General features: G+C 42.5%; 1 protein-coding gene across 4 annotated transcripts; it reads right to left on the reverse strand.

Annotated features, from left to right (window-relative positions):
• Positions 1–400: 400 nt before the first annotated feature.
• LOC118396774 (serine/threonine-protein phosphatase 6 regulatory subunit 2-like) lies at positions 401–27,363 on the reverse strand. Of its 4 annotated transcripts, none has more exons than XM_035791208.2 (25): positions 26,956–27,362; positions 26,364–26,499; positions 25,950–26,088; positions 25,753–25,851; positions 24,598–24,784; positions 23,693–23,830; positions 23,554–23,619; positions 23,364–23,476; positions 23,168–23,281; positions 22,911–23,031; positions 20,880–21,071; positions 20,459–20,800; positions 20,296–20,360; positions 18,413–18,528; positions 18,235–18,320; positions 15,715–15,792; positions 15,528–15,625; positions 15,184–15,238; positions 14,916–15,040; positions 14,386–14,546; positions 13,879–14,194; positions 13,695–13,780; positions 12,878–13,103; positions 3,768–3,875; positions 401–821 (listed from the first exon to the last, which is right to left on the reverse strand). In XM_035791208.2, exons 3-25 carry the CDS (start codon positions 26,075–26,077, stop codon positions 815–817), a joined length of 3,027 nt encoding a protein of 1,008 aa, XP_035647101.1. In that variant the 5' UTR covers positions 26,078–26,088; positions 26,364–26,499; positions 26,956–27,362; the 3' UTR covers positions 401–814. The 4 variants fall into 4 exon arrangements, with proteins under 4 accessions (XP_035647101.1, XP_052321837.1, XP_035647099.1 ...); XM_052465877.1 differs by lacking the exon at positions 401–821 and adding an exon at positions 1,653–3,689 and having other exon boundaries at positions 25,950–26,085; XM_035791206.2 differs by lacking the exon at positions 401–821 and adding an exon at positions 1,653–3,689.
• Between the last annotated feature and the right edge of the window lie 76 nt (positions 27,364–27,439).

A 27,439-nucleotide genomic window follows, 5' to 3' on the forward strand; every position in this document is an offset into this window, starting at 1 on the left:
AGAGAGGAAGAGTAACAGAAAGACAGAATGTCTGTTTTAGACCGTGTGTGAGACGGTATGGTGTTTGGCCTCAAACTCATCAGGAATCTGATTTGAGAGCAGCAGTGTCTGTACTGTGTGTCTCATATCACAGAGACTGAGGGAGGGAGATCTATCGGAAAGAATGCAGGTGGTTCCTGTCTGCGAGTAGCTGTGTGTGGAAGTCGAGGGGTTATTGACTCTTTCTAACCTAAATAACCGTGTGTATAATGTTTTTGTGTTTTGGACTGCAACTGGAACCCAACCACACTACTCACCTGAACTAAAGATAAACGTACTGTATTTGTGCTGGGTGCTGCTTGCGCGCGCCACACTCATAAATCATTTCAACACATTAAGCAATGACATTCAGAAGCCAGTATTGATGATTTACATATTTATTAGTTTGATATCTTAACATACAGGCTAGGGTTTGACAACAGTAACATACCTATTACTTATACAGAAATGAACCACGAGCAGCCGCGCCCTTTACAAAAGGCTTCTGACCTCAGAAAGCACATACACACGTATGGGTCAGATGCAGTGTGGTGTTGGGGTGAAGGTATGATGTAACCCTGTACAACTAGTTAGCTTTTTCAGACCCTGACTCAGGGTGGATCCTTCTCCCAGTCCCAAATCTAGCCTATTTCATTTGTCTCTACCCTATACGCTTCTCCTGAACCTAAGCCTTTACCACTTACACAACCCCTTTTTAATCCCCTGGACACTTCTGAGGAAGAAGACTATCTCTTATAGGATTGAGACCCAGCCCACTCTGGAAGACACTTTGGCATCACGATCTGTGGATAAAAACCCATCATATAACATAGTTATTTAAAAATCTTAATATTTCAAACTGATTCCTTTAAGTCAAACATCTCCTCAGCTGTGAGGAAAAACCTTGGTGGTTGTGACACCATCAAAGTGCTTTAAAAACATAAAACCACATAACATTAAGGACATGCTATGCTCTGAGAGAAAGGAGGGAGAGAGATCTCTTTTTATACTGATGGGATGATAGAGCATGATTATAGCATAGATAAAGTAAAGAGATCAATCGAACTTGACCAAAATAATGGAATTGCCATGGGAATGTGTGGGGGAAAAGATCACAAGTCTCTAAAAACCAGAGTATAATGCTGGTATGGATGTCAACCCCAACACATGTTCATGTCATCGTTACCAATCAACTGCATTACAGTTAAAACCAAATTTGACTACCTCCGTTTTCTGTATGCTAGCTCTGCTAACCAGCTTATATACGAATGTGAGTTAGCATTTAGCAATCATCTGCATTCCATGCAGCGAAATAACACAAAAATCTGACTTAAGCACCGACATTGTGGGCCTGTTACAATACAAAAAAAATAATGATATTTGTAACTGACGAATATTCACTTCGTTAGATCAGGTTTGTTGAATGTGCGCCAATCTGGTCAATGGAACATATGCATTCCATTTCCTCCTTTACCAAAACTGTATGTATATGGGAGACATTTCCAATATATCAAACATGCGCACCACCCCCACCCCCACGTGAAAGCATGTAGCAGGGTTACAGCGTCTGATGCTGGGGTAAAAACCAAAACACAGACGTCATTATTGCCTCATTTCAACACACAGCAAACCGCTTTCCGATACATCTGAATTGATACCAAAAATAGATAAGTGTTTATTTATATACTGTTTACATAATACGTTTACATTATACCACAACCTAATACAGGTTCAAATGTCACAATATTACATTTACACAGCTCTGTGGAGGGATGATATGGGAGGGTGTGACTGTTTGTGTGCGCTCAGGTAGTGGTGTATGTCTGACGCTTTGTGTGCGTGTGTGTATGTGTGTATGCCTCACGCTGTGTTTGTATGTATGTATGTATGTATGTATGTATGTATGTATGCCTCACGCTGTGTTTGTATGTATGTATGTATGTATGTATGTATGTATGTATGTATGTATGTATGTATGTATGTATGTGTATGTATGTATGTATGTATGTATGTATGTATGTATGTATGTATGTATGTATGTATGTATTTTCTATGTGTGCGAATACTCACACCGAGTATGTGTGTAATCATGTTTTGTGTTTGTGTGACGTCACACAGGTGTGCTTTCATCACATCCACAGGAATGCTCTTTTAACTTGAGAATATATATCCCAAATCTTCCACACACAAGCGAAGAGACCGCACAGACACAACCAATATCTTCACTACTTATAATAGTCCACCCAAAGAGAGAGAAAGTGGTTGATTTTCATAATCATTCTGGATTTTCTATAATAAAATGATTGAGTCAAATAAATTAAACTAGGAACACATTTTGGCTTTGAGGATCTTACAGTCAGTACTTGACTACCCACTCCCCTCCTCCCCAGGCCTCAGACTTTGCTCTGGGCTGAGGATGACTACAGCGGGAGTAGAGTATCTCGTCTCTCTACTCAACAAAGAGCTTAAGTTAAGTGCAAAATAAATAAATAAACACTGGAGAGCAGCTGGAGAGATAAGAACTAACAAGACGACATAAAGCTGGATCATGTGCGTGTGCTAGAGCTGCATGATATAGCCCACAAAAATGAATAGCAATTTGACTCGTGATGAAGATCAAAACACTTGGGTGAACTGTTGGAATCATAGAAACACGTACAATACCAGTAAAAAGTTTGGATACACCTACTCATTCAAGGGTTTCCTTTATTTTCTACATTGAAGAATAACATTGAAGACGTCAAAACTATGAAATAACACATATGGAATCATGTAGTAACCAAAGAAGTGTTAAATCAGAATATATTTTAGATTCTTCAAAGTAGCCACCCTTTGCCTTGATGACAGCGTTGCACAATCTTGGCATCCTCTCAACCAGCTTTATGGAGGTAGTCACCTGGAATACCTTTCCAATAATCTTGAAGGAGTACCCACATATGCGAAGCACCTGTTGGAGCTTTCCAGTGGAGAAAATAGTAAAAATAAAGAAAAGTAGTAGGTATGTCCAAAATTTTGACTGGTACTGTATATTAGGAAGCAAAGTGGAAAGAAGCATCGTTCTTGTTTAGAACAATCTGTTCACTGCATTGACCGAGGAGGAGAAGGAAATGCGCTGCTTGATTGACAGGGGTAGAGTCTTGGTGTGAGTATGCCGCAAGAGGGACGACAGAGTAAACTATAAAAACATTCCTTACGCGGCTTAGTGGCGTTTTAAAACTATTGTTGCAACTTTGGATGTTGAGACAAGGACATTGCACATGTCAATATTGCGATGTCGATGTGAATTTGATTCATTGTGCAGCACTAACACACACACACACACACACACACACACACACGTGTGTGTAGAGTGGTGATAGGTGTGTAGGAGAGACTTCAGCAGAAGGGCAGGGACAAACATCACATTAATCTGTTTATTGGTTGTTGGTGTTTAAGAGCTGTGGTCTGGATTCTGAACTGGCTTTTCTCTTCTGCTTTTCTCCTGCTCAACCACCATAGATGTCCTTGACATGGACCAATGACAGGACAGCACTGCCCACAAATACAGGATGTTGCATGTCATAGAGTGTTGTTGGGAAGTGGAGTGTGGTTGTGTTAGCTAGGGAATGGAGTGTGTAAGTGTTGTGGTAGCGCAGTACTAGGCCGGTCCATTTGCTGAGGAGGGTGTCTCTCTGTGGGGAGAGTGGAGGGTGGGGGTGGTGTCAGTGAAGAAGCAGGTACACAACACAGACAGACAGAAACACACTTACTTTGTGACGGTGGCAGGGCGATCTGTGAGAGGAGCAGCTGTGGCATTAAGCAGGTCTTCACCCATCACCCTCTTTTTCTCCTTTTCCTTCTCTTTCATGTCAACCTCACTGTAAAAGTAGAAAGGCACAATTAAGAACATCTGGTTTGTGTCTCAAATAGCAGCCAATTTCTTGTAGAGGGCACTATTATTAGACAGAGCCCTATGCGGCAGGCCTATGTGGTTCTGGCCAAAATAGTGCACTATATAGGACTTTTATAGCCTTTTCAGATGTTCTCCTTGTAGACCTAGAGTAGAGAGGCATAGTGATAGGGTCAGAGAGGAACGGAGGGATGTCCAGCCAAAGGTCACACATACAAACAGTTAGCTGCACACAAAGTTCAATGCCTTATTAACAGAATTAACATGTGGCCAACACATACCATTGGTTTTTGGTCTGCAAAGTGTTGTACACTAACACACTCCCAATGCAACAAACACAGGCAACACTCAGTGGTTGGAGACCTCATACACTACATAAGGAGGAGAGGGCAGGAAATGGGGGATTGGACGAGAGAGGAGACAAAATTAGAGAGTAGAGGAGAGGAAGAGAAGGAAAGGAAAAGAGGTGGGAGGGATGAGTATTGGAAAGGTGGGAAGGAGAGAAGGTGAGATGAGATGAGTGGTGTAGACAGTAAGGCAGGGAGGGGAACATACTTAGACCAGGCAACAGAACGAATCAGTTGGGAGGGGCCTTTGATTTCCATAGGAGGGCACGTTTTTTCACGGGACCTCCCATCTGTGCACGTGCATTCACAATTTTTTGAATAGATGTAATAGTAAAGCCAATAGGCAGCTGGTGAGTTTCATGTCTGGGGAAGCTTACAATTTATCCTACCATTTCTACCAATCTGCGAACCAGTTATGGATTATTTTTACATGCGCATTTTTCATGGAACAGTTTAATTTAAAAAAATGTTTGTATCTCAAAATCATTGTCACGTGGTTAATAATAAAAGTAAAATGATTTTTAAAAAAAATGTAAATTACACTATTGGGAGAGCACAAGCCTCTGCCATATGGACACATTGATACTGTGATCCACTTGCAGCTAAAGAAATGAGAGCATAACTCAGATGTAGCAGTAGGCCTATAAGTTCCATCGGCAAGTCAAATACATTGGCCGACAAATAAAAACAGCAGAAAATATCCTGATGAAAATTATGGTTGCCAAATCAAATTAATCTCTTTGTTCTGCCTCCCTTTCTGTCTGTCTTGAACTATTGCTAGTGAAGTGGAACATTCTAGGAACCAAAATGTTGCTGGTTCAAATCCCGAGCTGACTAGGTGAAAAATCTGCCAATTGAGCAAGGCACTTATCTCTCACCGCAGAGTTGTGTAAGCTGTTTATGATGTTTCCACTGGGATCATCAGATTGTGATATTTAGCTCTTTCACGCGGCTTGGTGATAAGCGAGGCAAGGAGTGTTTGAAAGATATTTCAAATACTGAGGAACTATCATTCGCAATGGATGCTAAAAAACAAACTTGCTTGACTTGTGTGAGGTGAAGAAAAATAAATAAGTGGTGCACATGGTGAGTCAAGATAATCAGAAATAAGACAGTGCCAAATGAGTACTTTCATACATACAGTGCATTTGGAAAGTATTCAGACCCCTTGACTTAAAGTGTTACGTTACAGCCTTATTCTAAATTGGATTCAATTATTTTTTCCCTCCAATCTACACACAGCCCATAAATGACAAAGCGAAAACAGATTAGAAATGTTTGCAAATGTCTTTAAAAAACAAAACCAGAAATACCTTACTTAAGTATTCAGACCCTTTGCAATGAGACTAAATTGAGCTCAGGTGCATCCCGTTTCCATTGATCATCCTTGAGATGTGGTAAATTCAATTAATTGGGCATGATTTGGAAAGGCACACTCCTGTCTATATAGTACAAGTCAAGTTTGGATACACCTACTCATTCAAGGGTTTTTCTTTAATTGTACTATTTTATACATTGTAGAATAATAGTGAAGACATCAACTTTGAAATAACACATATGGAATCATGTAGTAACCAAAAAAAAGTGTTAAATCAAAATACATTTGAGATTCTTCAAAGTAGTCACCCTTCACCTTGACAGCTTTGCACACGCTTGGCATTCTCTCAACCTGTTTCACCTGGAATGCTTTTCCAACTGTCTTGAAGGAGTTCCCACATGTGCTGAGCACCTGTTGGCTGCTTTTCCTTCACTCTGCGGTCCAACTCATTCCAAACCATCTCAATTGGGTTGAGGTCGGGTGATTGTGGAGACCAGGTCATCTGATGCAGCACTCCATCACTCTTCTTCTTGGTCAAATAGCCCTTACACAGCCTGGAGGCATGTTGGGTCATTGTCCTGTTGAAACCAAATGATTGTCCCACTACGCGCAAACCAGATGGGATGGCGTATAGCTGCAGAATGCTGGTTAAGTGTGCAGTCATGCAGTCTCCTCTGAACAGTTGATGTTGAGATGTCTGTACCCTGAACATTTATTTAGGCTGCAATTTCTGAGGCTGGTAATTCTAATGAACTTATCCTCTGCAGCAGAGGTAACTCTGGGTCTCCCTTTACTGTGGCGGTCCTCATGAGAGCCAGTTTCATCATAGCGCTTGATGGTTTTTGTGACTTCACTTGAAAAAAACGTTCGAAGTTCTTGACATTTTCTGGATTGACTGACCTTCATGTCTTAAAGTAATGGACTGTCATTTCTCTTTGCTTATTTGAGCTGTTCTTGCCATAATATAGACTGGGTATTTTACCAAATAGGGCTACCTTCTGTATATACGAACCCTACCTTGTTACAACACAAGTGATTGTCTCAAATGCATTGAGGAAAGAAATTCCACAATTTAACTTTTAACGGGTTGAGCTAACATGCGCTACTGTGATAAGCATGACAATTGTAAGTAACAGCAAACTTTCCAGGACAGACATGTCTTATATGGGCAGAAAGCTTAAATTCTTGTTAATCGAACTGCACTGTCCAATTCACAGTAGCTATTACAGTGAAAAAATACCATGCCCTTGTTTGAGGAGTGCACAACAACAAAAATTATCACGCCAACTGGTTTGAAACATTCACCTCTGAATTGAAGATTACTTCAATTCAGTAATCTTGCTATGAATTTTCATCCGGAGGGTCCCAGAGATAAAATGTAGCATAGTTTTGTTTGATAAAATCCATTTTTATATTAAAATGTAATAACTGGGTTCTACAGTTTGAACCCCTACTGTTTCTGGCTCCGCACCCACCCCGCCCGGCCATCTAGATGTGTGAAAGTTTGTGTATGAGCTAATGATCCATCACATAGAACATTACTGGGAGTGTGTACACTTAAATATGTTGTATTACCTTATCATTTTTGTATATTCTCTATAGTTATGTACTTGAAAATATGTATCAATTGACCAAAATGTATCAATTGTATCAACTGACCAAAATAAAAAAAGGTGAAATAAAAATTCAGCACATTTGGGCAAACTTGATACAAAATATTGTCCAGTATTGCAATGCTTCACTGGATCAATTTGAAACTTTGCACACACTGCTGGCATCTAGTGGCCAAAACCTAAATTGCACCTATAAACTGCAATATTATATTATGGCCTTTCTCGATGGAACAAAAACAATTTTGAAAACGCATGTTTTTTTGTTTGCATCATCTTTTACCAAATCTAATGTGTTATAGAAAAATTAATCCATGCTTTTGTCACTTCTAGGTTAGACTACTGCAATGCTCTACTTTCCAGCTACCTGGATAAAGCACTAAATAAACTTCAGTTAGTGCTAAATATGGCTGCTAGAATCCTGACTAGAACCAAAAAAATTGATCATATTACTCCAGTGCTAGCCTCCCTACACTGGCTTTTTGTCAAGGCAAGGGCTGATTTCAAGGTTTTACTGCTAACCTACAAAGCATTACATGGGCTTGCTCCTACCCATCTCTCTGATTTGGTCCTGCCGTACATACCTACACGTATGCTACGGTCACAAGACGCAGGCCTCCTAATTGTCCCTAGAATTTCTAAGCAAACAGCTGGAGGCAGGGCTTTCTCCTATAGAGCTCCATTTTTATGGAATGGTCTGCCTACCCATGTAAGAGACGCAAACTCGGTCTCAACCTTTAAGTCTTTACTGAAGACTCATCTCTTCAGTAGGTCATATGATTGAGTGTAGTCTGGCCCAGGAGTGGGAAGGTGAACGGAAAGGCTCTGGAGCAACGAAACGCCCTTTCTGTCTCTGCCTGGCCGGTTCCCCTCTTTCCACGGGGATTCACTGCCTCTAACCCTATTACAGGGGCTGAGTCACTGGCTTACTAGGGCTCTTTCATACAGTCCCTGGGAGGGGTGCGTCACTTGAGTGGGTTGAGTCACTGATGTGATCTTCCTGTCTGGGTTGTGGTCCCCCCTCCCTTGGGTTGTGCCGTGTACCAAAAAAATGCCTGCAGCATTGAAGGTTTCCAACAGTGGCCTCCATCATTCTTAAATTGAAGAAGTTTGGAACTAGAGGTTGACCGATTATGATTTATACCGATTAGTCAGCCAATTTTTTTAATGTATTTGTAATAATGACAATTACAACAATACTGAATGAACACTTATTTTAACTTAATATAATACATCAATAAAATCAATTTAGCCTCAAATAAATAATGAAACATGTTAAATTTGGTTTAAATAATGCAAAAACAAAGTGTTGGAGAAGAAAGTAAAAGTGCAATATGTGCCATGTAAAAAAGCTAACGTTTAAGTCCCTTGCTCAGAACATATGAAAGCTGGTCGTTCCTTTTAACATGAGTCTTCAATATTCCCAGGTAAAACGTTTTAGGTTGTAGTTATTATAGGACTATTTCTATATATACACCATTTGTATTTCATATACCTTTGACTGTTGGATGTTCTTATAGGCACTTTAGTATTGCCAGTGTAACAGTATAGCTTCCGTCCCTCTCCTCGCCCCTACCAGGGCTCGAACCAGGAACACAGACAACAGCCATCCTCGAAGCATCGTTACCCATCGCTCCACAAAAGCCACGGCCCAGAGCAAGGGGAACAACTACTAAAGTCTCAGAGCGAGTGACGTTTGAAACACTATTAGCGCGCACTCCGCTAACTAGCTAGCCAATTCACACCGATTACACTAGCCTAATCTCGGGAGTTGATAGGCTTGAAGTCATAAACAGCTCAATGCTTGAAGCACAGCGAAGAGCGGCTGGCAAACGCACGAAAGTGCTGTTTGAATGAATGCCTACGATCCTGCTGCCGCCTACCATCGCTCAGTCAGACTGCTCTATTAAATATCAAATCATAGACTTAATTATAAAATAGGACCCCACCCTGTGCAACTGGGTACTGGACTTTCTGACGGGCCACCTCCAGGTGGTGAGGGTAGGTAACAACATCTCCACCCCGCTGATCCTCAACACTGGGGCCCCACAAGGGTGGGTTCTGAGCCCTCTCCTGTACTCCCTGTTCACCCACGACTGCGTGGCCATGCACGCCTCCAACTCAATCATCAAGTCTACAGACGGTGGTGGTACAGTGGTAGGCTTGATTACCAACAACGACGAGACGGCCTACAGGGAGGAGGTGTGGGCCCCTCGGAGTGTGGTGTCAGGAAAATAACCTCACAATCATCGTCACAAAACAAAGGAGATGATCGTGGACTTCACCCCCTCTATCCACGTCGACGGGACAGTAGTGGAGAGGGTAGTAAGTTAAGTTCCTCGGCGTACACATCACGGACAAACTGAATTGGTCCACCCACACAGACAGTGTGGTGAAGAAGGCACAGCAGCGCCTCTTCAACCTCAGGAGGCTGAAGAAATTCGGCACGTCACCAAAAACACTCAAACCTTTTACAGATGCACAATCGAGAGCATCCTGTCGGGCTGTGTCACCGCCTGGTACGGCAACTGCTCCGCCCACAACCGTAAGGTATTCCAGAGGGTAGTGAGGTCTGCACAACGCATCACCGGGGCCAAACTACCTGCCCTCCAGGACACCTACACCACCCGATGTCACAGGAAGGCCATAAAGATCATCAAGATCATCAAGGACAACAACCACCCGAGCCACTGCCTGTTCACCCCGCTATCATCCAGAAGGCGAGACTGAAAAACAGCTTCTATCTCAAGGCCATCAGACTGTTAAACAGCCACCACTAACATTAGAGTGGCTGCTGCCAACATCCTGACTCAACTCCAGCCACTCCAGCCACTTTAATCATGGAAAAATTGATGTAAAAAATGTATCACTAGCCACTTTAAACAATGCCACTTCATATGTTTTCATACCCTACATTACTCATCTCATATGTATATACTGTACTCGATACCATCTACTGCATCTTGCCTATACCGTTCTGTACAATCACTCATTTATATATTTTTATGTACATATTCTTCATCCCTTTACACTTGTGTGTATAAGGTAGTTGTGAAATTGTTAGGTTAGATTACTCGTTGGTTATTACTGCATTGTCGGAACTAGAAGCACAAGCATTTCGCTACACTCGCATTAACATCTGCTAACCATGTGTATGTGACAAATAAAATTTGATTTGATTTAATATGGTCAAATCCAGGAAACTATCATTTCGAAAACAAAACGTTTATTCTTTCAGTGAAATACGTAATCGTTCCGTATTTTATCTAACGGATGGCATCCCTAAGTCTAAATATTGTTGTTATATTGTACAACCTTCAATGTCATGTCATAATTAGGTACAATTCTGGCAAATTAATTATGGTCTTTGTTAGGAATAAAATGGACTTTACACAGTTTGCAACGAGTCAGGTGCAGTCAAACTGCTGCATATACCCTGACTGCTTGCACGGAACGCAAGAGAATTGACACAATTTCCCTAATTATAAGAAATTCATGTTAGCAGGCAATATTAACTAAATATGCAGGTTTAGAAATATATACTTGTGTATTGATTTTAAAAGAAAGGCATTGATGTTTATGGTTTGGTTTGGTGCAATGACCGTGCTAAATCGCCCGTTTGGCAAAGTAGGCTGTGATTTTGATGAGAAACTAACAGGCACCGGATCGATTATATGCAACGCAGGACACGCTAGATAAACTAGTAATATCATCAACCATGTGAAGTTAACTAGTGATTATGTTTAGATTGTTTTTTTTATATGATAAGTTTAATGCTAGCTAGCCACTTACCTTGGCTTCTTGCTGCCCTCGCGTAGCAGGTAGTCAGCCCGCTATGCAGGCTCCTCGTGGAGTGCAATGTAAGGCAGGTGGTCAGAGCATTGGACTAGTAACCGGAAGGTTGCAAAAACAAATCCCCGAGCTGACAAGGTAAAATGTTGTCGTTCTGCCCCTGAACAAGGCAGTTAACCCACTGTTCTTAGGCCGTCATTGAAAATAAGAGTATGTTCTTAACCTCTTGAAGCTAGGGGGCACTATTTTTACATTTGGAAAAATAACGTTCCCAAAGTAAACAGCCTATTTCTCATGACCAGATGCTAGAATATGCATATAATTGACAGATTAGGATAGAAAACACTAACGTTTCCAAAACTGTAAACATATTGTCTGTGAGTATAACAGAACTGATATTGCAGGCGAAAGCCTGAGGATAATCCAATCCTCTTATTTTGAAACAATTATTTTATTATTTATTTTGAAACGACAAACAAACGTCGGTATTTTGGGTATAAAAATAATCTTTATGGAACAAAAGGAACAGTTGCTGTGTAACTGGGAGTCTCGTGAGTGAAAACATCCAAAGATCAAAGGTAAATGGTTCATTTGATTGCTTTTCTGATTTGTGACCAAGCTTCCTGATGCTAAGTGTACATAATGCTATGCTAGGCTATCGATAAACTTACAAACGCTTGGATTGCTTTATCTGTAAAGCATAATTTCAAAATCTGAGACGACAGGGTGATTAACAAAAGGTGGGTTTCAAAATATTGCACTTGTGATTTCATGAATATGAATATTTTCTAGTAATATTATTTGACTGTTGCACTATGCTATTCAGTGTTGCTGATGCCAATTATCCCAGATGGGTGGTTCAGAGAGGTTAACTGACATGCCTAGTTAAGTAAAAGTGTAAATATATATATATACATATATAAAAAAAAAATGAAATCGGTGTTCAAAAATACAGATTTCCGATTGTTATGAAAACTTGAAATCGGCCCTTCCGGTAGAACTCCATTTGGAACCACCAAGACTCTTCCTAGAGCTGGACGCCTGGCCAAACTGAGCAATCGGGGGAGAAGGGCCTCGGTCAGGGAGGTGACCTAGAAGCCAATGGTCACTGAGAGAGCTCCTCTGTGGAGATGGGAGAACCTTCCAGAAGGACAACCATCTCTGCAGCACTCCACCAATCAGGCATACATTGTAGCGTGGCCAGACGGAAGCCACCCCTCACTTTAATAACTCTACCTACCTGCTTCCGCACCGGTACCCCCTGTTTATAGCACCGCTACTGTTATTTACTGCTGCTCTTTAATTATTTGTTATTCTTACCTTTTTTTTTTTTTTTGGGGGGTTCTTAAAAATGCATTGTTGGTTAAGGGCTTGTAAGTAAGCATTTCACTGTACGGTTATATTCGGCATGTGACAAATACAATTTGAATTGACTAAACAGCCCACTTGTAGTTTGCTAAAAGGCACCTTAAGGACTCGGACTATGAAAAACAAGAATCTCTGGTCTGAACTCTTCGGCCTGAATGCCAAGCGTCATGTCTGGACGAAACCTGGCACCATCCCTACGGTGAAGCATGGTGGCCAACCTGACAAGAGTTTGAGAGGATCAGCAGAGAAGGGAGAAACTCCCCAAATACAGGTGTGCCAAGTTTGTAGCATCATACCCAAGAAGACAAAGCTGTAATTGCTGCTAAAAGGTGATTCAACAAAGTACTGAGTAAAAGGTCTGAATACTTATGTAATTGTGATCAGTTAAAATAAATATCTATTTGCAAAAATGTCTAAAACCTGTTTTTGCTTTGTCATTATGGTGTATTGTGTGTAGATTAACGAAGGACCGTCACGTAAAAAAATGCGGAAAAGGTGAAGGGGTCTGAATTATTTCCAAATGCACTGTATATACCTGTTGAAGCCAGCTCTCTCGTTCTTGACATTCATGTTAAGTCTGATGGTCTCCAGTCCGGCGGTTGTGACGATGGTCTCTGTAGTGACCATTTCCTTGGATACTATCTCCATAGTAACAGATTCAGTCTTTTCTTCCTCTTCCTCGCTGTCTGAGCCTCCTGATGAAGAGGTGTCTGATGCTACCAGGGGAGCCTTCCTCGCCACACACACACTCCACACACATGCTGCAGAGAAAACACACAATTATACACACATGCTCTGCAAAGTGAACACACTTTGCATTAGGAACACCTGCTCTTTCCATGACAGACTGACCAGCTATGATCCCTCATTGATGTCACTTGTTAAATTCACTTCAATCAGTGTAAATGAAGGGGAGGAGACAGGTTAAAGAAGGATTTTTACGTCTTGAGACAACTGAGACATGGATTGTGTACGTGTGCCATTCAAAGTGTGAATGGGCAAGACAAAAGATTGAACTGGGTATGGTAGTATGTGCCAAGCACACCGGTTTGAGTGTGTTAAGAACTGCAACACTGCTGGTTTTTCAACAATTACTGTGTGTATCAAGAATGATCCACCACCCAAAGGACATCCAGTAAACTTGACAACTGTGTGTAGCATTGGAGTCAACATGGGCCAGCATCCCTGTGGAACACTTTCGACACCTTGTAGAGTCCATGCCCCGAAGAATTGAGGCGGTTCTGAGGACAAAAGGGGGTGCAACTCAATATTAGGAAGGTGTTCCTAATGTTTTGTACACTCAGTGTACACAAACACAACTCACAATGCAGGGAGAGTACACACAGACTTACGGTTCATTCCCTGGCTGGGTTTAGTTTTGTCTGACCCACAGATCTCCGAGTCCACTGGAGAAGTGCATCTCAAACCTGTCTCTGAACTGAACACACACAAACACACGTGTCAGAATATAATCCTATATATATATATATAAGCAGAAGGTTAAAAAAAGATGGGCTGAAACATGGCTGCACTCACCAGCAAAAGGGCTGAAAGTCAGTGAACTTGGCCCAGCCCTTCTCAGCCTCTGTAGTTACAGGCTGTGGGGCGGGACTTCCCCATGCGTCTACGGCCACTCCGTGCTTGGGGGCAGGGCTGTCCCATGGGTCTACGCCCACTCCAGGCTTGGGGGCGGGGCTACCCCATGGGTCTACACCCACTCCAGGCTTGGGGGCGGGGCTACCCCATGGGTCTACGCCCACTCCAGGCTTGGGGGCAAGGCTACCCCATGGGTCCACTCCAGATGAGGGGGAGTTAAAGTTCACCTCCCCGAAACTAGCCGCCCAGCCAGGGCCTGAGAGAAACGACAACTCAGAAAAAGCACCAGACACACACAAACTTGTACTACCACAGCAACACACAACCAAAGAAAACTAGAACCACACACAACCACAAAAACACCCCACAAACAAAAACACTCCACAGCAAACCCATGAAATACCCCCACCCACACAAGCAGACCTGGGGTCAAATAGTCATCCTTACTCTGTGCAGTCTCCGTCTGGCTGATGTTCTTGCTGTGTTCAGTCTGACCTGTGACCTCATTAGGCACCTCCCCCTCTGTGTCAGAACCTGTTGACTTATCAGGAGTATCGCTCATCCCATCACTCTGAGCCGATCCAACAGACGTCTGTGGCCCCCCAAACCTGAGAAACCAAGAGAGAGCATTACTTGTGTGTGTGTGACGTGTGTGTGTGTGTGTGTAGATCTCCGGTCTAAATTGGATCACTCTGTTTTCAAAGAATTTCCCTGAGCATCAGGAAAAGCAAATTCTAGTATATTCAAGGTTTAAAAGGCTCCTAAAGTTTGTAACTTTAAAATATCAGATTTGATTTTCCCTAAAAAAAAAAAAGATGCATTAACCCACAAACATTTCCATTAACTATAATCCACATTTCCTGTTGAAGGATTATTTTCCTGCTGTGAGAAGCAGGCTCAAATTAAGATAGCATATATGTAGGCCTGTGTGTGTACAAAGTCCCGGTGTGTTGTATTGTTAATGGGTTTCTGTGTACCTGGTCCTAGACTTGGTGTGCATAGTATAGTTGATCTCTCTCTCCTCCCAGATGTCTTCTTCCTCGCTGTCATCAAACAACTGGATCTTCTCTTTAGTGCAGGCCTCAAATGCTGCAGTCTTAGCCTGTGAGCGAACGCAAACACAACAATGTATACGTATAGATTCCCTGCATGACTGTACTCCAAGAGCATTTTAGGTAATGACAGACAGTCAATTTCAAAACTGGAAGCGCGTATGAGGTAGATACTATTGACTCAGTCACTCACAGTGTCCTCTGTGTCCACGTTGAAGTTGATCTCTTTGATCCGGTCAAAGGTGGCGCTGCAGCACAGAACATACACACTCAGTCATAATAAAGTCAGAACCACTTAAGGAAGTTAAGTTAAGTTCCTCGGCGTACACATCACGGACAATCTGAAATGGTCACACCCACACAAACAGCGTGGTGAAGAAGGTGCAGCAGTGCCTCTTCAACCTCAGGAGGTTGAAGAAATTTGGCTCATCACCAAAAACACTCAAACTTCTACAGATGCACAATTGCTAACCATGTGTATGTGACAAATACATTTGTTTGATTGAACTTACTTAATGTCACGTTTGTGCGTCTTACCTGATGTTGTCGCCGTGTTCTGAGAACTCGTCGTCATTGAAGCCAAACTGATCCACAAAGTTAGCAGTCATCTGCTGGATTTGGTAGTCTGAGAATGTCTGTAAGATATCAGTCATATAAAACAGACCTAGATCATGGTAGCTACCAGGACAGAGTAGGAGCAGTAGATGACTCTAAATTTGTGTACCTGTTGCAGTGACAGCTCTTTGGGGAAGGGACTCTGTCTGTCATCGTCTTCACTGGAGGAGCGCAGGTTGTGAGACACCTGGAACATACAGAAGCCAGGGGTTTTTACACGTGTATATATACTGAACAAAAAACAAAACGTAAGTTGTAAAGTGTTGGTCCTGTTTCATGAGCTGAAAAGATCCTAGAATTTTTTTTATTTATTTCTTATTTCTCAAATTTGGTGCAAAAATGTGTTTACATCCCTGCAAGTGAACATTTCTCCTTTACCAAGATAATCTATCCACCTGACAGGTGTGGCATATCAAGAAGCTGATTAAACAGCATGATCATTACACAGTTACATCTTGTGCTGGGGACAATAAAAGCCACTAAAATGTGCAGTTTTGTCACGCCACAGATGTCTCAAGTTTGGCGGGAGCATGCAATTGGCATGCTTACTTCAGGAATGTCCACCAGAGCTGTTTCCAGAGAATTGAATGATCATTTCTCAACCATAAGCCGCTTCCAACGTCATTTTAGAGAATCTAGTGAACCGGCCTCACAACCGCAGACCACGTGTAACCACGCCAGCCCAGGACCTCCACATCTGGATTCTTCACCAGCTGGATCCTCTCAGACCAGCCACCCGGACAGCTGATGAAACTGAGGAGTATTTCTGTATGTATTAAAGCCGTTTTGTGGGGAAAAACTCATTTGGATTGCTTGGGCCTGGCTCCCCAGTGGGTGGGTGTATGCCCTCCCAGGCCCACCAATGGCTGCGCTCCTGCCCCGTCATGTGAAATCCATCGATTAGGACCAAATGTATTTATTTAAATTGACTGATTTCCTTATATGAACTGAAACTCAGTAAAATCTTGGAAATTGTTGCGTTTATATTTGTGGTATGCAGAGTTCCCCCTATATTCATTTAGCTGCTAAACTGTTGCAAAATAAAATATTATATATCAAATAAAAAAAATAAAAAACAGTGTTCGGAAATTATTCCGACCCCTTGACTTTTTCCAAAATGTTGTTACAGCCTTATTCTAAAATTAATTAAATGTTTTTAAAAACAATCTACACACAATACCCCATAATGACAAAGCGAAAACAGGTTAATTGTTTTTGTAAATTGATAAAAATACCTTATTTACATAAGTATTCAGAACCTTTACTATGAGGCTAGAAATTGAGCTCAGGTGCATCCTGTTTCCATTGATCATCCTTGAGATGTTTCTACAACTTTGAGTCCACCTCTGGTAAATTCAATTGATTGGACATGATTTGGAAAAGCACACACCTGTCTATATAAAAAAAGGTCCCACAGTTGACAGTGCATGTCAGAGCAAAAACCAAGCCAATAGGTCGACGGAATTGACCGTAGAGCTCCGAGACAGGATTGTGTCGAGGCACAGATCTGGCGAACAGTAGCAAAACATTTCAGCAGCATTGAAGGTCCCCAAGAAGACAGTGGCCTCCATCCTTAAATGGAAGAAGTTTGGAACCACCAAGACTCTTCCTAGAGCTGGACACCCAGCCAAACAGAGCAATCAGAGGAGGAAGGCCTTGGTCAGGGAGGTGAACAAGAACCCGATGGTCACTGACAGAGCTCCAGAGTTCCTCTGTGGAGATGGTAGAACCTTCCAAAAGGACAACCCATCTCTGCAGCACTCCACCACTCAGGCCTTTATGGTAGAGTGGCCAGACGGAAGCCACTCCAAGCATCAAGCTCGGGGGTGTTTTTCAGCGGCAGAGACTGGGGAAACTAGTCAGGATCGAGGGAAAGATGAATGGAGCAAAGTACTGAGATCCTTGATGAAAATATGCTCTAGAAAGCTCAGGACCTCAGACTGGGTTCATCTTCCAACAGGACAATGACACTATGCACACAGCCAAGACAACACAGGAGTGGCTTCAGGACAAGTCTCTGAATGTCTTTGAGTGGCCCAGCCAGAGCCCAGACTTGAACCCGATCAAGAGCCCTGAAAATAACTGTGCAGCGACGCTCCCCATCCAACCCGACAGCGCTTGACAGAATCTGCAAAGGGATAAACTCCCCAAATACAGATGTGCCAAGCTTATACCCAAGAAGACTCAAGGCTGAAATCACTGCCAAAGGTGCTTCAACAAAGTACTGAGTAAAGGGTCTGAATGCTAATGTAAATGTCATATTTCAGTATTTAAAAAAAAAACATTTTTGCAAACATAAAAAAAACCTGTGTTAGCTTTGTCATTATGGAGTATTGTGCGTCGATTGAGAAACTATTTAATACATTTTAGAATAAGGCTGTAACATAAAATGTGGAAAAAGTTACGCTACAGCCTTATACTAAAATGGATTAAGTTTGTTGTTCCTCAATCTACACACAATATATATATATTTTAATGACGAGACGCGCACTTAAATGGATAGTCGTTGGCTTATTGGCAAAGTCCCCTGCTTGTACCAATGCACACCCCCCGGCTACCCTTGCCACCACCCCTGAAGAAAATGCTATGGGAAACACTGGTGTGCATTTGTGTGAGCAGGTATGTGTACCAGGTCTACAGTGTTCTTCCTGTTGGTCTCTGTCAGGGCCTGGTCTACAAAGCTCTCCCAGCGCCCCCTGCAATCCTTAGGCAGCTCTGCAACACAGACAGTAGAGAGCTTCACACATACATTTACTCTACAATAAGCTTGCTATGTCCGTAGGCCTAAGTAACACACACAGCCCTACCTGTAATAAGGCTGCTGATCTGGATGCGGACTGGTCCTTTCTCCATGTTACAGACTACAGTATTAGCGATTCTTGTCAGGTGACCCATGTAGCCTCTCCTCATACCCCCCTCTGCCCTGAGAACACACACATTCATGAGAAAATGTAACATGCAATTACATTTAGAAACGTTATCAACCTACACTCGTGACACACTATTACACACCAATCACAGATGACAAAACAAGAGCAAAAACAGTTAACTTCAACAGTTTGAGGGCTCTATTAACAAACCTAACGCAGTGGTAAATCTAAGCACTGGCAGAGCTTAATAGGTTCAGGGTGTGCCAGAAATATTTGTTATATTTTCACAGAGGGAAATATAAGCGCAATAGTGGCATGAAATGGCTGGGTTTTGATGAATAAACAAGCTGTCGGTGTGATGAGGGCTTGGCCACTCACGGGCCAATCAACATGTTCCATGGCTTAATACTGAATGAGTTTTGTTTCAAGTTCTGTAGGTTATTGACAGTATTTGCATTGTCATCAACACCAATTCATCTTGGAGTACAGAATATTCTCATTCTGGTCCATTGTGGATTGATCCTACAGTTTTTAATTAGCATAGGCTACAGTATCAATTAGCAACAGAAATGTTTTTATTTTTATTTTATTTTTTAAATCCAGTGTTTGCTCAATAGCCTGTTTGGAGTGTTGCTGGTCAACGTTGCAATTCTCTTCAACGAGCCTAACCACCACTACATGTCCTTACGCATTGCACTTCTAAAATAAAAAAATACTAGGCTGCCATAAATTGTATGTGTGAGGCACTTTCTCAATATAGCCTAGGCATACTGTTGATATTGCATTATAGGACAGAATAATTTAATTAGGTCTAGAGGAATGAGTCTTTGGTAACCAGATGAGGCACTCTTTGGAGATGGATACTCGAACAAGCAAATTAACTCCGACGAATAGACCATTTAAACACCTTTCATGGAGAGCTACTTTGCAATGCCAGGATAAAAAACACAACGCATTGCTGTTGAACCAGCCTTAGTAGCCTCGGGTAAAGGCAGCCTATTGAGGGCTTGATATCAAACAAAAAAAACTGTTTATTAAAACACCAACAATATTTCTAAATTGGACGGGGTCAGAAGCGTTACATCATAAAATCGCTTCTCTCGTTCCATGGCACCGTGTAAACACGTAGGCCTAAATGTCTTTACTCATAACATTCACATGACTACACAAAATACAATTGTATCATTGATATGGCATTATAGGAGGACTGAATAGTTTGGAGGAGCATGTCTTTGGTAATCGGATGAAGGGCGCTCTTTGAAAATGGAGATGGATAGCATGAGGGCAAAAACCTAAAATATTTCAAAGCACTCTCAGTAAACCATTTAGAAGCCTTCATTCATAGGCTACTTGGCTAATGGCCAGGATAAAAAGATGCACCTATGCGATGCTGTTAAACTAACTTTGATTGAGGGGAGGGTAGGCTATGCTTGGTTTTTAAATAAAATGAAGGGAAAACAATCGTTTTGTTATGTTTGTAAATACGAGATTCACGGGCACATCCCTCTTCCATGGGCACTGTGCATTATGGCTGGTAAGGCTGCACTTCCACTCTCAACATTCATGTCATTATTAATTGCATTACCGTTAAGACATGCTTTTTGTGAGTCTTAAAACTTCCCATTAGCGCTGCATGAAGTTCACTTTTGTGCTCGTTTTTAATGACACACCAGGTCATTAGACAGGTAAATTGCCAAACCTGGCGTTAGGTCTGGAAAATGCCACCGCACCAGTATTTAGATTACAAAATTGCAAACTAATGTGCGTTTGACACTTGCGCCTCCTTAGGGCTCTATTTTCTCCGGCACGGAGTGTCTTACTGAGTCTTATCATTCTCCTCCCAGGCCTCCAATATCCTCTGAACCAGACGACAGTCCTGAAACAACTACAGATGGAGAGAGAGAGAGAAAGAAAGAGTGAGGGAGAGGGAGACCTTGAGAGAGAATATGTTACAGAGAAACACAGGCAGACAGAGACACGTACATGGGTCACCAGTGGGTTATGTGTGGAGATGTCAGGAGGAACAGAGGGCAGTGGTGGTTTGGGGCCAGGCAAGGCATGGTTTTCCTGGGGCTCCTGCTGAAGCCTGGGCTTTTCCTGGGTCGGGAGGCTGCCCTGAGGATTCTCCTTCTGGGGAAACATGGGTTTTTCCTGGGCCACAATGCTGGCCTGGGGAATGTCCTCCAGGGGAACCAAGGGCCTTTCCTGGATAACCAGGCTAACCTGGGGCCTCTCCTCCTGAGCAGAGTGGCTGAGAATGGCTGCCACACACAGTTCCACTTGGAAGTGCAGGAAGTTGTTCCAGGTGTACTTAAAGAACAGGTCCTGCAACAGACAACACAAACAGGTTAACAGATACAAATATGTATACAAACCAGGACATGCTGTGTGCGAGTATACTCACCAGTAGGAGGCTTATGGTCTGGAGTCTGCAGAGCTCCAGTGTGACGGTGTTGTTATAAATAGTGTCGTCAAAACAGGTGTAATAACTCATGTTAGTGGTCTGTAGTAGGGAGGCCATTAGTCTGGCCACATGGAGACGACAGTTACCCAGTGGCACCTCCAACACACCTAGACTGGTCAGCATGGGGGTCCGCTAGAAACACACGCACATAGACACAGGTGTAATTTAGGTTTATGGTGTGATGAATAGCTGACATTACAGCTCCAAGAATGTAGAACACATAACACCGCAAGACTGGAAGGGTGACATAGAGAATACAGGATGTGTGCTCTGGATAAGAGCGTCTGCTAAATGACTTAAATGTAAATGTGTGCATGTGTGTGTGTAGGCTTGCACGGTATACTGAGGTACTTGGAAATAGCCACAGAATGTTTTTTTCAATAGCGTCAACATTATAACTATATATTGGAAGTTTTTCCAATACATTTTTATATATACTTAAGTAAATACCTGCAGTCAACTTGTGCAATATGTTAAGAGATAAAGCAGATCTCGTTCTTCATTTCACCGGTCACATTACATTATGAAGCATACCTTAGTTCCACAGAACAGTTGAGCCATATCCTGTTTGTTTGTAAATAGCACAATGGGAGAAAGCGGGAGCAGGTCGAGTCCAGCTGTGTATTGACAGGGGTTGCATTTTATATTGAAAGTTGTGGTTTTTTGCTTCAATAGAGTGATCAGGGACATGCAACTAAAGTTATCCATCACAGAAAATACATTAGTGCAACACATTGGGCAGAAAATAGCTTAATTTTCATCAGATGACAACAGAAGTGCTACTCTATTTGGCTGGCAGCCACATAAGTAATAAATGAGCTTACAATGAAAAAGCATGGTATTTCTTTTGCATGGCTGCCATATTTCTAAATTTTATTTATAGAAAAGAATGTAGCCAGCTACATTTCCTAATGTTTTGTTTTAAATTAATCTAGCATTTTACCTGAGAAAATTAAGCTGGCGACACAGAGAAAGGTACCGGTAAATGTAGCTACACATCAGTCAGAGCGCAGTCTGGTGATAGAATGCCAGTTCATTCGTGAACTCTCATCCGAGTGGAGAAGTACAACTGAAGCACAAAATGCATTCGATCCCGAGCAGAAATTACAATAAAAATAATTTTAGATCTGCGTCGAAAAAACGCAGCAGGATATTTCTGCGTTTTATCTTTTTTTCCTGCATGAAAAACACCCTATTTTACACTGCTGCTACTCTGTTTATCATCTATGCATTGTCACTTTAACTATACACCCACATATTACCTCAATTAGCCCGACTAACCGGTGCCCGCGCACATCGACTTTGTACCGGTACCACCCGTATAAAGATTCGCTACTGTTATTTTCACTGGCTAAGTCTAACTGGCTAGTTATGTAAGTAAGTGGCTGAATTAATAAGGTATTGGGGCATCATATCGTGTTAGCTTTCTGCCATGTTTGAGAAGTCAAAGCCCTTTGGATGGGTTATCTGTCCTTGCATTTTTTTTCTCCTCTCCATTCTAGGCCTGTCTGCTCCCCCCCTGTTCACCGGGCAGAGCAGGCAGGCCCAGTTGCCCTAGCGACTCCAGATACCACACAAACACAGCATGTTCACATGCTGCTCCAGAGCCAGTACTGTCCTTCCTTCAGACAAGCACGCATTAAAACTTTGTTCCTTTGCACAATGTCTCCTGTTCACATTCGCTTTGTAATGTCCAAACTCACCAAAAAGGACATTCGGTAGCACCTACACACACATCTATAACTTTATGAGCTGGATAGTGGTCTTCGCAAATTTTTTTCTTCATTTGTGCTCGTTCACTATTACTTGTGCTAATTTTGGTAGCATTCTGGTAATAGACACCCGATGGGCTTTTTAAAAAGTTTTGGTGCTACCTTGTGCACTAATACCGTAAATCCCAGGATAAGAAAAGGACCATATGAAAATCTGGATACCGCCCAACCCTGTGTGTGTGTGTGTCTGCGAGTTTACCCTGGGAGGATCCAGCAGTAGTTGGTGGTAGTGTTTGAGGTGGGGTTGGACAGCCTGCAGGATGCTGCTGACGACACACCTTTCATATCCCAGAACACACACATCCAGCACACCTTCCACTCTGGAACACACACACACACCAAAGACACGGTTAGGATTTGTGAAAATCTGTGAGTCAAAGAGGGGCTAGCCTATGACCAAATTCCTATACATCCTATTCGGTAGGCTTTATAGGAATGTGAGAATGGAACACCAACCCCGGCCTCCTGATCTCCAGTAAGGTGAGAAGGACTTGAGTTCCGTAGACGATGCAGCTCTCTGTGCTCTCTCCCACAAACATGTTGTCCAGCAGCTGACTCACACACTCCTGCCTGCAGGAACACAAAGGACAGAGGGAATTACAGGTAGGTGTGTGTGTGTGTGAGAGAGCGAGAGTGTGAGAGAGTGACTTACGACTCCAGCACGGCAAGCAGAGGGTCGGCCTCAGAGTTCTCTTGGAGCTGATTGGTCTGGTCTCTGCTCAAACGGATGATGTCACACACAGTCTGGGACGCATTCGACTGTCTCTGAAACACATTTGGCTACATTACTCCTCTGACAGCACTCTAGTCATCAGTAGATTGTGTGTGTGTGTGTGTCTCACCTCCGTGTCTTTCCCAGGGTGAATGAGTTCTATGAGCCTCTGAGCCAGCCGCTCTTCATTCAACCACTGCAGAGAGAACACAAACACACCATTACATATTTTAAGTCACACTGAGGGTGTGTGTGTGTGTGAGACATACATTGAGTGTGTCTTGTCGGAGAGGAGCAGGATCTACACAGCTGATGAGGCGTAGCAGGAGGTCCATCATGGCCGATGTGTTGATGTGTTTAAGAACCAGACCCAGGAAACCCTCCTTTCCCCGCAAGAAGGAGATCACCTACAGAGACCACAACACAATCACCGGTCACCCAGAACAACTGAAAACCTATATTTCAACAATATAGATTATTATAACCAATTTTATTAATCTACATTGGAGAGACGAAATCTCCTTGCTCTGCAGGAAATGGAACACAACAACCAGATTAGAACCATTAAAGGGATGCTTCAGGGTTTAGGCAATTAAGCCTTTTTCCTCCTACTTGCCGAGAGTCAGACAAACTCATGGATACCATTTTTATGTTTTATGTGTTCATTTGACTGATTATCATAAGAAACAAGATTATATCCAATTCCTCATCCTGCTCCGTTGTCACAGAGATCGCAATGCTGTATCTGTCCCATTATTGCGCCTGTGAGCACATGGGTAGTGACACAGACAGATTCAAAATTGCAATCTCTATGTGACAAGGGGACAGAATGAGGAAGTGGATAGATCCTTGTTTCTTGTGATTATCAGAAAAATGTATGAATTTATAAAATATTGATTACTATGTATAGCTTTGTAAGAATATAAATGACCAACCACCAAGCTTTGGAGTAGTTAGGTCCATTTCTCTGCTTTTGAGAGGAGCTGGCTAGTAGTTTGTGGAGACTTCCAACAAAAGCACTAAGCTAACGATATACTACCTTCAAAATGCACACACAGACATAAAAATGGTATCCATGAGTTCATCTGACTCTGGGTAAGTAGGAAATAAGGCTTAATTGCCTAAACCCCAAAGTATCCCTTTAACTGTGTGTAAGATGTGTTTGTTACTGTACCTGTTCGGTCTTACGTGTGATGAGGTTTCCAATGGTCTTGCTGAAGAAGGATGCAAGGAGGGGGTTGAGGGGAGGGGGCTGCTCCAAGAAGGAGTACAGGATGTCCAGAAGGGGCTTCTCTCCCCCCAGCTTATCATTTATCACCCCTACATCACTCGTCAGCAGCTCACATGCTATGTTAGGATGCCTGGAACACACACACACGCTCATTGAATCATCCCAGTGACTGACTGGACGTACGTGCATGTGTGTGTGTTGTGACGGCCCTGAATTTTTCTGAACAGTCTCAGTGCAGCTCCTTCCAATAGGGCGCTTTCCCTTTAATTCCCAATTAAATAGCCAGCATCAGCTGCGCGAAAGTGGGGTTGTGATGGAGACGTGCATGAGGATGTGTTCAACCCTCAGTTCCGAAGCTTCTCTATTCCGTTTGTTTTGTTGCCGTTAAACGTGTGTTTTGTAGCCTAAGAGAGTTTACCCAGGATCGGATCCACTCTTTGCGTCCCTGGACTACACCTCTCCATTCTTCGTGGCCTTTCTCCGCTGGAGATCTATTGGCGGATTGGATTGTCTGACTGACCGACTGACCACCACCTTTTTGTATACGGTATTTCATTTGTTTGGATGTGATGTATACTGTGATTTATGTAGTTGTAGTTGAGGACTTAATTAAGAGTTGATCCGCTTTAAAGTTCTGTGGTAAGGTAATTGTTATATTGATTGTATGTTTAATACTGGGTTTACGCTACACGGAATGAACGGACAAACATTGCGTGACAAAAGTCACTTGAGTTCACTGAACTCCTTTACCGGGCTGGACTCTTTAGGCCCGAGGTACAGGACATTTCTGGAGGAACCAGAACTCATTGTGATATTATTATGTGTGTGTGTAATCATTGTTGTTGCTAATACAACCCACGCAACAGAATATAGTTGTTTTGAAGTTCTTTCCAATGTTTTAAGGGTTTATGAAAAGTTTATTTCCATCCTGACTTTTACATAAGTCCTTTGTATTGGTGTAGACTTGACGGACCAGATGGGACTCATTCCCACCCAAACTAAAAGGAGAAACCAATGTTTTCTCTGGTAGGCACAACCTACCTGGCACCCCTATAAATAATAACCTCAAGTCAAAACCGTTACAGTGTATCGACTCACTTGAAGCATTTGATCTCTTCCAGACCAGCAGGTGGCTCTGTGGTGATGAGGTGCAGCAGCTCTTGCATGCAGGTGTCCTGGGACAGGAAGACCAGCAGCCTGGGGCCCAGAGAGGAGCCAACAGACACTTGTTAGCATTGGAAATGCTAAAGCTAATGCTAATAAAAAGTGTGCAGGGGCTAATGTTAAAGGCTAACCTGCGGTTCTGGGCCTTGCACTCCTGCAGTACGTCCTCCTCCTCCATGAGCTCAGTGAGCGTGACATCGTCTTTCTCAAGCAGGGCCTCCAGCTTTGACGACGTGTGCAGGTCAAACTTCCAGAACATGGCTGCTGCTGCTGGGAGGAGAGACACAGTGAATAGAAAACACCAACTTCACTGTGTATCATAGGTTTTGCAAGTTTAATTTTTCTGTTTGGTCTTGTGTTTTATGAGGTTTCCCATTGTCTTGCTAAAGAAAGATGCAAGGAGGGGGTATGATTGGGGGGGGTGACAGTCAGACACACACTCTCAGTTTACAGGGGAAGCACTTTAAACCTGAAGTGAACAGATAGTCTAGATTATATCTTTAAGTGAGCATAATGTGTCAGGTGTGAGTGTGTTTTCTTCTTACCTTAGTAAAATGTGTGTCCTAGGTCAGACCTCTTCAGTCATTTATTTCAAATATGCAGGTAGGAACGCTCATGAATCTGTATGGATGATTACACACACGCACTCCCTCACACACAAGCCATCACTACCTCTGCAACCTGAAAGTGATAGAGAACAGTAATTAGTGTGTTCCAGCACACACAGCTGACTCTCCTCATCTTTAGGATGCAGTGCTGCGTAGCAAGGTGGCTAGCTATTCATGACTGTCAAATGTCTGAACATATATTAGCTAGCTAGTAGAATCCGGATGTTGTTGCTAGCTTACGAGCTGCTAATTATCGTTAGACTGCGTATATAGCCAGGCTGATTATTGCAATCTTGACATGTCACAGCTACGACTCTGGGAACTATCATCTCCACGATATCGTGGGGTTGAGAATTCTCAGCTAAACTACGACAAGCACCTACCTTGACTTTAGCTTCAGTGCGTCAGTGTTGTTAACCTGCTAGCTGAGCATTTTGTTTATGTTCCAAACCAGTCAACTGGTGATGCACGTACAGGTTATTTAACCAAATATATCAGTAATCTGTCGAGTGTTTCCTTGTCAACTCACCAGCAGCTTCCTGACCCTTCCAACTGTGTAGAGGACAATCCCAGGTTCAATAAATTAGTTGTCGCTTTTATCCTGGAGATTTGAGCAAGACAGAAAAGGATTCTCACATATTTTAAATCAAAATGGCGGACACTATTGCGGGAACGAGCAATCAAATCTACGCCGAGCATGTGTGGTTTATTGGTGTGCCAAAGATACTGCGCTCCTTGAATATTCTTGACAAGTCCCTCAAATGTGTAGCACCCTTAAAACATAGCACAGACTGCATGCCCCTAGTAAAAAAATAACAGGAGATTATTAAAATGCTAACTAGGTGGCCTAATCAGAAGAGTACTTCCAACATTGACGAGCCGGCGTTATTCAAAACTGCAACTAGCCTAGAGATAGGTTTATACAAATAAATATGAATATTTGTAGCTACATGCCTCCATAATCTCTGCTGCTCTCTGTAGCCTATCAGCTGACTGTCAGCACTGACCCATAT

The sequence above is a fragment of the Oncorhynchus keta genome, chromosome 17, assembly GCF_023373465.1.
Source record: "Oncorhynchus keta strain PuntledgeMale-10-30-2019 chromosome 17, Oket_V2, whole genome shotgun sequence".
In the NCBI taxonomy this organism is placed as follows: domain Eukaryota; kingdom Metazoa; phylum Chordata; class Actinopteri; order Salmoniformes; family Salmonidae; genus Oncorhynchus; species Oncorhynchus keta.

Bases quoted from the DNA above. Each gene is read 5' to 3' on its own strand.
- LOC118396774 (XM_052465877.1), bottom strand. From the start codon at position 26,077: ATGTTCTGGAAGTTTGACCTGCACACGTCGTCAAAGCTGGAGGCCCTG. The intron at 21,072-22,910 runs GTAAACTCGCAG...GTGTGTTTCTAG, and splicing joins TACTGCTGGATCCTCCCAGG to CGGACCCCCATGCTGACCAG. The intron at 15,626-15,714 runs GTACACAAATTT...GATATCTTACAG, and splicing joins AAGAGCTGTCACTGCAACAG to ACATTCTCAGACTACCAAAT.